This window comes from Petromyzon marinus, chromosome 28 (assembly GCF_048934315.1).
Source record: "Petromyzon marinus isolate PM22_M1 ecotype Great Lakes invasive population chromosome 28, UKy_Petmar_22M1.pri1.0, whole genome shotgun sequence".
NCBI lineage: Eukaryota > Metazoa > Chordata > Hyperoartia > Petromyzontiformes > Petromyzontidae > Petromyzon > Petromyzon marinus.
This window is the reverse complement of record NC_133694.1, coordinates 9,648,881-9,661,217: the sequence shown is the minus strand read 5'-3', so window position 1 is coordinate 9,661,217 and position 12,337 is coordinate 9,648,881. Positions and strand designations below refer to the sequence as shown.

At 37.6% G+C, this 12,337-nt stretch overlaps 1 protein-coding gene across 1 annotated transcript in view; it reads right to left on the bottom strand.

Annotated features, from left to right (window-relative positions):
- Positions 1-500: 500 nt before the first annotated feature.
- Positions 501-12,337, bottom strand: part of LOC116946998 (uncharacterized) — a 111,298-nt gene continuing 99,461 nt past the window's right edge. Inside the window, exons 75-82 of the mRNA XM_076070184.1 lie at positions 11,642-11,730; positions 10,577-10,644; positions 8,065-8,234; positions 6,990-7,158; positions 6,465-6,650; positions 4,467-4,516; positions 2,427-2,539; positions 501-2,296 (exon numbers count right to left, since the gene is read on the bottom strand). Of these exons, the coding sequence (XP_075926299.1) occupies positions 2,225-2,296; positions 2,427-2,539; positions 4,467-4,516; positions 6,465-6,650; positions 6,990-7,158; positions 8,065-8,234; positions 10,577-10,644; positions 11,642-11,730 (917 nt within the window). The 3' untranslated portion in view covers positions 501-2,224. The remainder of the gene's footprint in view (positions 2,297-2,426; positions 2,540-4,466; positions 4,517-6,464; positions 6,651-6,989; positions 7,159-8,064; positions 8,235-10,576; positions 10,645-11,641; positions 11,731-12,337) is intronic.

The window sequence follows — 12,337 nt, the reverse complement described above, 5'->3', positions numbered from 1 at the left end:
GTTTATATTTAACGTTGCTCATTTTTACGTGACGTCACATTTCTCACCCCCCCCCCCGTCACAAATGTCTGATCCCCCCTAGGTGCGTGACGTCATTTATGGACGGCTCCTAAACTAGATGACGTGGGCAATGGCCCTTCTTCATGGTACAAAAAAGAAGGGACAATGGTAGAAAGGTACCTATTTTATATTTTCCTTTAAAGGCCACAGTGTTATTGACCGATGTGATTTTTATGACAGTGTCCCTTTCAGCATTTTATGGAGAGAAATTTTGCATGTTATTGGAACAAAATGTAACCATGGCATGGATCAGGTTATTGCAGTTAAGAGTTGAAAATCTTATAGCACCCTTGCATACGTTTTCCCAATTATGCTGTACGGCCCCGGTGTGTTTTCAGGTTGTTCGGCACGTCTGACTTTTTACTGCAGAAATCTCCCAGCACATGAAGTGAAATGTCGTAGACCATGCCGAAAAAAACACTCAGTGAAAAAAACGAAAATATATCGTTAACATTTAATTTGAAGCAGGTTTAACAAAAAACATACAATTCATTTGAATCACATTTTATTCTTAAATATTATTGCGATTAAAACAGCATTACCCGTGACCATAAGAGACTGCACAGCGGTATTGCAGTGATAAAAATGTGGAAGGCAGACCTGCTACAATCCACATTTTCTCTGCTAGGTAATTTAAATTTCATTCAGCAGATGCTATCACCTATCCAGGGTAGTGGCTTCTCACATGTATGTCAATATCATTGGGCTTTATCAATTTTTTCCCACCATTAAGGCCTCCTCATGCAGTTAGTCTTCACCATGCTGGGTTGGTGAAGGCTGGGGGGAGGATCCATGACCAGCCCAGATATTGCTTGCCACCAATGTTAGCAATGGCTGAGATTCAAATTCAGGTTGCTGGGTTCATAGCTGGTATGCTAACCAATGCACCCACTGCTCCCCCAAATAAATGCAACACAGGAATGTCGTCTTCCATTTTATCAGCAGCTCCTTGCGTAGCATTCTCGTTTGTTTCAGATTGGTTTGGTGTACATTTGCATGTATTACTGCAATGACTTATCATAGTCTGTTTTGCAAACGTTAAAATACCCCTGACTAAGAATCATGAAATCTACAAAGTAAATTAATGTTGATAATGTAATCCTCTTGTGTACATTCTATTATTTCGTTTTCCTGAGGTTGTGCTCAACAGTGGCAGGTTATGTCGTGTTATTTTAACTGTAACAAGCAATATTATGAACCAGCAATACTTCAATGAGTTGCAATCAATAGCATCTGCAAGCGCTGGCATGTTCTTTGTCGGAAATATTTCATAAATATGGATACAACGTACATTCATTAAATGCATAAAATATGAGTTAATACATTCAGATATCAGCCTCTTTAAACATTAAGGTATTCCCACATATAAATACTTGTAAAGATATGCATTTTTTTCAAGGGCAACATTCATTTAACATAGGATACTATTTTTCATGATCACACTGACATTCTAAGCAAAGATTTCTAATTCCGCTGTTGCAAAATAATCCATACATTGTCATGAATTTGGTTTCATGACAATGTTTTGAAAACTAAAAAAAAAAAATCTGAAATATAGTGGATAAGATGTCAAAGTGCTATCACAATAACACATTTTTTTTTTTAAATGAGCGTTTTCAATAAAATTCAGACGTTTTCATGCGAATAAGGTGGAAAAAAACCCAACGGAATTATAAACAAAGTTTGGAAACAGGGATGTAAACATACATCATAAAGGCACATAAGTAATGTAATGCAAGAATATGAATCCCTGCAGTTACGAAAGCTTTAAATCAAAATGTAATGCATGAAGTTATGCTTGTATTTAAAAATCTCAAATTGCACTTCACAAAACCGTCAAATCATAGTCAACCCTTAAATCATAATACTTATTTAAGATAATTGTTATTTAAGATTGTTATTTTCTTTTAACCTATCTACGTGACTTTACCGAAAGACCCAAAGAATACTTATTGAAGATAATGTAGCTTAGATTCTCAAAGTATCGAATTAATTACAAAAACAATACCATCACTTATATAACATTTAAATTCAGGAATACAAATATTTGTATAATTATAGCATAATTTCAACGCAACCGCAGCAATTAGGCAGAAGTTGTGTAGAATAACTCGGATGCTTCATGACGTCATTGGCATTGTTTCCGTCTCCTTCACTCGTTCACTTATTCCAGGTCATGGAAGGCTTGTTCCGAATCAGAACACCCTTTTAACACCGACGGTCGTTGAATCGATATCTGAAAAAATAAGCGACGAATGAGTTATAGAGTTGCGCTGTTTATATTAATTATGTTAAAAAAATCCATAAAAAAACAACTCATATTGGACACCTCGAAATAAGATTTGCGCTAGAGCATTTGCACTTACCTTGGTGGTGTTGATGTCACGAATTACGGGGCGCCATGAAGTGAAAGCCAAATCGGATTTTACGCCATAAACCTCTGTTTCTGCTGCATGTGTTCCTTTAATCGCTCCTTCCCCTGTGAATACACACAGCATGCTTATGTATTTCTTTATTAGGTGCAGAGAGAATAGCGCTTAAGACTTATTAGCGGTTTAGTGGTTAAACCTAACTTTTGTCACCTGTGAATTTGTGATACCATCCTTTACTGAGTGTTTATTTATTATCAACAACTATGCACTGTCAAGGAAGAAATACGTTATGTTTGTGTTACCTTTTTCTTATGCTACAGTAACCTGGGATAACCTTCCCCTTATTTGCATGCACATCTGGCTCTCTCACTCTCTGCATTTAAGTAATACAGTGCACTATTAATTTAGTAATTTGCTGATATTTGAACTTTTAAACATGTGCACATTCATCATTATTAAAGGTAAGTTAAATAACACAATATCACGCAATATATGTATTCATTAATATATAGAGTTTATGTGTTTATGTTAAAACGTAATGCATATTACACCGCCAAACCGTATTTCCCTCTTAAGCTTCGAGTATTATCATTCACGTATTTTAAAATAGCGCCGTTCTCCAGGAACGTATCCCTGCGAATACTAAGGGTTTACTAAGTGTCCGTGCTCGTCTCTTAGCTTCGAGTTTCCTCCTTATACCTGTTCTGTGCTACATTTAAACGTACCTGAGTACTTTGGCACTTACTATTCATGCACATTGCTTAGTAATATTAGTCGTGAAAAGGCTGCAGGAACCCAACATAGAACGTTACTGAAGTGCAAATTTGGATGAATATTTAGGTTCGTAAGCCTCGAGTTTTACCAAAGGAGCAGATGAATCAGTTCTGGAGATACTTGTTGGCTATTAACATAGAATACAAACGTTTCTGTGAAGTCTTAAGATGCAAAGAGCACATTTTAAACGATTGCAAACAAAACCGAGACAACGATAATTCGAATCGATATACTGATTTAAGTTACACTGAGGTAATTCTCATGAAAATATGTAACCTCTTCTGACCTATGCGTTATATTTAGTCCAAATATTCCATGAAGCAACAACATGTCTACAGAGTTGGGCAAACACCATCCGTCTGTGTTGCCCCTCACTATGCGTATGGCAATAGTGAATGTAAACAAATGCATTGCATACCAGATTCATAGGTGATAATAACACCCGTAGAAACACTCATCATAACATTTATTTATGTAAAATACATACCGGTTAACTAATAAACGGAAATGTTGACAACCATTATAGATTTTGATTTAAAGCTTTCGTGACTGCAGGGATTCATATTCTTGGATCTTTCGGTAAAGTCACGTAGAAGGGAAACAATAAAATAATAAAAATATAAAACAATAAAATTCTCACGACGTTTCGACTGCAACACAAGCAATCATCATCAGGTGTGAAAACCACAGCAAGAACATTTTCTTGCTGTGTGAAAATTTTTCTTGCTGTGTGAAAATTTTCTTGCTGTGGTTTTCACACCTTATGAAAATTTTCTTGCTGTGGTTTTCACACCTGATGAAAATTTTCTTGCTGTGGTTTTCACACCTGATGATGATTGCTTGTGTTGCAGTCAAAACGTCTTGAGAATTTTATTGTTTTATATTTTTATTATTTTATTGTTTCCCTTCTACACCGAAAGAACCAAGAATAATAACCATTATAGAATTGCAGAGTTTCCATTCCACCATACACTCGAGTGATGCCGCTAGACATTAAAGTTACATTTATCATTGGTTACCAAGCAAGAGATTACATTCTAATCAATATATATTACAGACTGTATTGTTTTAAATTGAGATTTCAATTGAGATTGCATATTTACACGATCTAACCCAAACACCTCTATTATGGATATTGGTCGCGAAAGCCTATTACGTGTTAAACTGAGATTTAAAAATATACGTTTTGCTTTTCTTTAAAATAAAAATACTATGTATTAGTTTACACAATGCATCAACAAATCTGTATTATTTACTTACGTGAGTAATTGTCATAGGCTGACGCACTTCCTGGATGACTGCCATTGAGACTGTACAATACAAAAGAGCAATTAAGTAATCTTGTTTCCAATCAAAAGCATTTCGAGCAATAGCAAGTTACCACAGTATCCAATTTGAAACAGTGATGAGACATGTGGATTATCAGTGGTAGCAGACATCCGCGATCAACCCAGGGATGATTCAGGAGTCAGAGTAATGAAAGGCAAGGTTATCACTGGCTATTCATCAGGAATGGCTAGGTGTTATTTACAACAACAAAAATGTGAAAATGGCATGGCAACGACTTTTTTGTTTGCATATCAACATCAAGTTAAAGAACAAAATAAAGTATGTTTTTTGCAGTATCACTTCTTTACAGTGTACCTCCTACAACGCAACAGTATTTCGTATGTCACTCGGAAGATATATCCGTGTATATTACCGGCTATGATGTATGGATCAGAAGGATCGACAATAAGAAAGAAAATGTAAAACGATCATCTGACGAGCGCACAAAGAAGCATACTTGGGAATTACGCTCAGAGATAGGAAAAGGAGCACAAGGATCAGTGGAACAAACACAAATTGGAGACATTGTATCGATTGTAAAAAAAAAGATAAAGTGAGCTTTGGCAGAACATACTGCTAAGAAGGGGCAGCAGCCAGAGGATGGGGACTGGTGATGTTAATGTCAGCCATGGCCGAGAACGTAGACGGAAAGAGTGAGCACTGGGATCAGCTCGTGCAAGGGTGAGACATATTTTTGGGATCGCGGGACCACGTGGGTCGGCGAAAGCAATGGGTGGCCTTCATTGACTGTGGATGCTAGTTTATTAAAAAATGTATGATTGTTTAACCCTTTGCCAAAATGATGTTTTTTTTAAAGAACGGAAAACATTCATATAGTAATGGATTTGTTTCTCTCTCTCCGTGTAATTATTTGCCTGACCACACAGGAATGTCACCTTACCACATCGTGATACAGTGGGAATTTGTGTTCATTTTTTTTCACTTTTAAACAAGAAAGACACACCAAGTCTGAAGACTCTTTTTTCATGAGGGTCCTGCTAAGTTGGGTTATTTTGCCAACACCAGTGACATTGTGTGTGGTGTGTTTTAGCTTTGGCAGCGAACTGAAGAAGTCAGAGGAAACCCAGGCAGAAGCAGGGGGAGAGAACACGCAAACCTCACGAAGAAAGGCGCCCGAATAAGTGAATGAACCCAGGTCCTTCCTGCTGCATGGCACGGGCGTTACTACTGGGCCACCCCTGCCACCGTTTTACAAATAGCAGATAGGACTGTAGACGATCTCGTATATCTCCATTTTCGTAGTGTCACAAACAAATTGCCCGTTTAATTTGTTGAAGCCTTCAACGAAGAATTTTGTTGAAAGTCATAATTGGCCATAATTAAATATGTGTAACTGAGATTAAAAAAATGGGGATGTAAATTCCTGAGATGTATACAATTAAACCCACACACATAATCCACCAGGAGCTGTATGCAGTATTAAGCCGTGTATAAATAATATGATCGTGAAATAATGTACAATTCTCTGTCCGTCTACTGCAGGATGAAGGCCTCCCCCTATGCCATGTTTGTCATGGAAGTGTTTAACCATACTTCGCCATGTTGGTTAGTACAGGTTGGTGAAGGTGTGGGGCCAAAAACTGCTTCAGATATCACTGCCACTGGGTTCATAACGCAGTGCCATAACCATGATGCCACCGATCCCCCACCACCCCCCCCAGATAAATACAACATGGTACAATGTTCAAATCAACTATTGCTAAAATAGTTATTACCAAATAATATTTTCAAGATGTAAAAACTATCCTCTTTATAAAAAGACTAAACTAGTAATTCCATTAAATTGATAACTTGAGTTACAAGCCCCACACAACAAATGTTGAAACAAGTCGAGATGGTGCCCAACTTTAATGCATACTATTTTTAAATATATATTTCTGAAAGTGTATGAAGATATATATTTCATACCTGCCCTTGTTACCAAACAGCGTATAGGTTCTTCCAGACTTGTATCTCCAGAATGCGTAGATGCCTATTCCCAGTAATAACATTCCACCAAGGCTACCAAACAAAATGCCAAAGAAGGCTGGAGACGTCACAGTGAGGTGCTGACATTGATCTCCATCGGAATGGTAAATTCCATTCGGTGCGCATCTAGAAAAAAGAATAATCGATTATTAAATATCTGGCCACAACTTGCATGTATGTATGTTGAACTCATTTCGCACCGTACGTAGCCAACCGTGCTAATCGGAGGTGCAGATTACCAAAAACACTTTTTTTCCAATATTGTGCTGCCTATATCTGTCAGGGAGCATTTCATCATTACTCCTATTATTATTGTATGTTAACACATACAATCAATAATGCACAGATTATGATGAATTCTGACTTCCACACAACAAATGTTGAAACAGAAATGCGCGAAATCCGTCAAAAAGTGTTGGCATAAACACAGTGCTTGGTGGTTTGCGACCGCAATCGAGCACTTACGTGCACACTGGCCCCTTTGATGTGTGCTGACATTCCCCTCCGTTCTTGCAGTAGATTTCGGTGATGCAAGGGGACTGGCACACAAAGCCTATACCATCTATCCATATTGGTACGTACTTAAGCATAGTTGTAGAACAGTTTATGTATTGTTTTAATTCATCCTTTGAAACTGAAATCACACCAAAATTTTTTATGAACATTAACACGTTGATTTCACTAATAGTTATTGTATTATCATTATTAATTAATTACTGTGCAGTTATTCTGTACGAATCGTGTATATGAATATATATGCATGCCACTCAATTAATGTAAAAGCCATGCATTCTATTCGTGAGCAAACTCTTACAAAATGCATGTGTATATTACTGCAAAATAATGTGTGCAAACCATATTGATGAACCATATATATTAAAATCTGAAAATAAGTTAATAGAACTTAAAATGATTTGTTTAGTTTGAGGAGTACAGGGATATGTCAACTGTACCATGAGAATGTTGGAGATATAAATGCCTTAAAAATGTGTTTCTTCCCATGAAACCAATGTCAGGAGTCAATTTAAACATTTGAATTGTGAGAACAATTGTAACCCTAATTGAAACAATGTATACTAGTAAATAATGCATTATGCATTTATCTTCTTTGGTTCTTTCGGTAAAGTCACGTAGAATGAGAATAAAATAATAAATTGATAAAATAAAATAACACAATAATATTATTTTATTTTATCAATTTATTATTTTATTCTCATTCTACGTGACTTTACCGAAAGAACCAAAGAAGATGAATCATTGCAGTCACGAAAGCTTTAAATCGAAAATTCATTATGCATTTATTTACTTTTGATGTTGTGCTAGAAATAAAAAAAATCTCCAAAAAGTTTTAAGTCACCAAAGCTTTAAGTCAAGATCCATAATGTACTGTTGAATAATGCTGTTAATACCTAAAATCACATTTATAGACTTACACACATTCACCCAAATTGTGGTGTGTACGCGGGATAGATGTTGCATTACCAAGTTTTTTTCACAGAGTATTAAGCCAGTAATATCAGAGGAATTTTTCAAGTCTTACGTTGTTCCTTTGTTAAACTGACGAGAACCATGGATTCCACTGCTCGCGTGTTGAATTGATTCCGAATATCAGTCTCCAGAGTGTTTGTATAATAGTCAAACACAGCACTCTCCGTTGTGTAGTTAAACTGAGCATAGCTCTCCACAAAAAAAACTTTATTATCCGTGCTGCTGCAATACACGTAAAAAAAATCACAAATGTTAACAAAATCATCATCAAATATACGTAAAATAAATGCTTAACTGTATCAATTTGATGTAGAGGAATTACCTTCATCTGGAAGGCTCAAAGCAAATCTTAACAGTCAGAGCTGGTGGGGTTGAAATCAGACTTCTATTCTGCTCTGATCGCAAATCATCTTCAACGTACAAAAGTTATTTGCATCCTTGATCCCCTGCCCATCAAACTCATCCCTCAGTGTCCACCTACTTTGGCCCCCTATATCACCAGTTTTGTCAATGCCTCTGTCTCATCCAGTACCTTCCCCTAAAATCTCAAGACTGCTGTTACTCCCATTTTAATAAAAAATATCCTCAAGAGACCCTAGCATTCTTAATTAAAACCTCCATTTCCAAAAACGTCTCCCTCCAATCTCCAGGACCCAGTACATCTTTACTCTTTGGTTCTGTCGGTAAAGTCACGTAGGTATAAAATAAGTTAAATCACGACGTTTTGGGCGCAACACAAGCGTCCATCATCAGGTGGGACAACCACAGCAAGAAACAATTGCTGAAGTGGGCCTTTTGCCCACTTCAACAATTGATGACGGATGCTTGTGTTGTGCCCGAAACGTCGTGATTTAATTTGTTTTATTTTATACCTACGTTACTTTACTGAAAGAACCAAAGAGTATGGATCCCTGCAGGCACGAAAACTTCAAATCTAGATTGAATGAGCTCTCTCTCTTCAGACCAGGAAGCCTTCTCACTCGTGATTTATGCTGACCTTTCTGCCGCTCATCATCCTTAGGTTGTTCCCATTATTTTTGAAGTACAGTACAGTAATACGATGACAGTGATTTGTGTGCGATAGAGCACCCTATATTCGGGGAGAGCAGTCTCAGAGGGCTTTACATCTCATCTCAAACATTTCAAAGGACACCCCCCCCCCCATAGCAGATGTCCTTGTGGGAACAAGATGACTGCAGCACCTGGCCTCCAAACAGGCAGTAGTACGCCGGTAGGGAGCAGTGATTGCTACGTATAAATCCCAATTGAGTAGTTTGCGGTGCAATTTTCTAATTTAGTGACTTTGGGACCCTGACATTGGCACACGATGGCCTACTTTTACGAATGATGTCAGGGGGATCTTTCACATCCACTGTGAAGCAGACGATGCATGGCATTAGCGTGGTTATTTCGCCAGCAGTAATAAACCAGGGAGGCCGCTGGATTCGAACCGTGAACCTCTGCAACAAGCGGTGAATATGCCGAGGCTATGCCATGTCACCGTCAATTCGACTTTTTAAAGAATAGCTTTGTGAATGTTATCATGAGCACGAATTTAAATGTATGCGTTTACAGAGTACTGCATGTATATATTCAAGTGATTCGTCAAATAGATTTCATAAATTAATCAGTCTGAGCATATTTTAACATTGATAGAGAACAAATTAATGTAAACATGCATTTACAGTGGCGGATCTACTAAGCGCTGAAGGATGGCAAGATCAATTTTGACTTAAAACTTTCGTGACTGCAGGAATTCATATTCTTGGTTCTTTTGGTAAAGTCACGTAAATTTATATTTTTTAAATAAATTTAAAATAAGAGCAAAAAAAACCCACGACGTTTCGATCGCAACACAAGCGGTCTCCATCAGGCGGAAAGAAAACAGTATGGTATTTACCATAGTCAGGGGGATCTTTCACATGGTAAATACCATACTCCGCCTGATGAAGACTGCTTGTGTTGCGATCAAAACGTCGTGGGTTTTTGTGCTTATTATTTTCAATTAATTTTTATTTGAACGTGTTTTTTTCTATTTACGTGACTTTACCGAAAGAACCAAGAAGATGGCAACATAGCCTTGTGGTAGTATGTTCGCTGCTTGTTTTGGAGGTTCACAGTTCAAATCTAGTGGCCGCCCTGGTTAATACCGGGGGTTCCGGGTGTATTACCCGTAAACGTATATATGCGCCATCTGCTTCACAGTGGATGTTAAGATTCTCGTGGCAGCCTTTGCAAGAGTAGGCCATTGTGTACCGGTGTCACGGTTCACATTTGAAAAAAATACCCACAAATTACTCGATTGGAATGTGCATAGCAATTATTGCCCCGACTGCGAAAACTTGGCAGGACCCTCCTGAAATAGTATCATTATACTCCGGTAAGGTTAAATAAATAATCTGATAAATATTTCATAATTATTTACTAAAATCACCACAAAATGCACAAGCTGTACAAATGTCATGCAAATGAAACATTACATGTTCTTTATCTCTTAACATTGTACAGTATTCAAATGTGGAAAACTTTGATGGCTGCGATTGATATTTGTTTGCAAAACCAACCTGATATTTGTAATGTTGTTGTTATAAAAGTAGTTGAAGTAAGACAGGGGTGTTAGTTTAGTTAAAATCTGTAGAAAAAAAGCAACAAAAAGACGAATGATAAATGTAAATTAATAAACAAGTGTACTACTTTACAATGTCAAAATTACTCAATGTCCTTCACAAATCTTCAATTGTTTATTTAATGGTATTAATGAACAGACAATTGACTTCATGATAAATAAACAACCATTTGTTTTGAGTAGATGTCTACTCACAATATTAGTACCAGGGCACGTCATTACCTTTGAGTCAACAATTGTTGTTTGTAACCGGGCAAGTTAATTATATTCAAGTCACGTAATTAAAAATAACATTGACATTTCCAAAGAATATGGGACAAAAAGCGCAAAAGTTCTCAAAGAAGCGTGGTGAGTTGCATGCTAAGAACTGATGGATAGAAAGAGGGACAACGTGAATTCAACATATGCAAGTTAGAGACCATCATATTGACTGTTTAGACAATGTAGGTGGACTTTGGCAGGACGCGCTGCTGGAATGGATGGTGACCGGTGGTCGAATTATGGAGTGGAAGCCAAAGGAAGAAAAACACGCCTGAGGCTATGTCCACAGTGGAGGACGACGTAATGAAATTAGCCTGTGCTCAGAATCGCAAGACCATCCAGCAGTGACGATATCATGGCTGATGATAACAAACATTTATAAATGATAGACTCGCATAGGCCGTCCAAACTTAATAATTTACAAATTCGCAGTATATTTTTCATGATTTGAAGCTTTCGTGACTGCAGGAATTCATACTCTTTGGTTCTTTCGGTAAAGTCACATAGATAGAAAAAATAATAGACTACGACGTTTCGATCGAAACGTCGTAGTCTATTATTTTTTCTATCTACGTAACTTTAGCGAAAGAACCAAAGAGTATAATATATTTGTCAATTCTAAAAAATAACTAATTGTTTCGGTAACATGTTACATTTAAGTTATCGCACAGAACACAAACACGTAACATTAATACTGTTTCAGAAACATTTGCAATTAAACTTATATACACCATTCACTTACTTTGGCTGAGGCCAATTCCTCAATTGTATTTGTGGGTGTTGGTGAAATGCTGCAGTTAAGTTTCATGAAGGCTTTCAACTTTGGAGCACCTGTAAAACGTAAATGAGTGTTATATTTACATACCATACTTTACTGTTGTTCGTGATGTTTGGCATACATTCAATGCATTGGATAAAGCAACATTTCGAGGTAATATAGCTATTAACACGTGTGTAGCCGAGTAATGCATCTTTTTTTTATCCAGCTGTTTTCATTCAACAATTGAATAAAAGCCTCCCAATGCAATATCACTCATGGGGGTTTTTCGACGATACCTCACCACACTGGTCAATGCGGGTTTGTGAAGGAGAGGACACAATTGATCGTATCAGTGGCCAATGTTAGCCGTGGACGGGAATTGGAACTTGGTGTCACCGGGTTCCTGGTGCTGCATGCTAACCAATGTGGGACCTGCTCCACCCTCAATTATTACACGAAGTAAAATTCATCACATTATACAAAAATGAAACAGCTTTGTCAACCATTGGCTGGAGGCCACCCGCCGGCCAGAGCAAGGGGGGAACGGAAGGGTGCACGTGGGTTTGGCAGTCATCTCAGTCAGTCAACCCATAGTACCAAGGGGTACCCGTTCCGTGACCGTGACCTTCATCGCCAGCGTGCCTTCGACACTACACGCGGCCTCAAAGTGCACTCAGT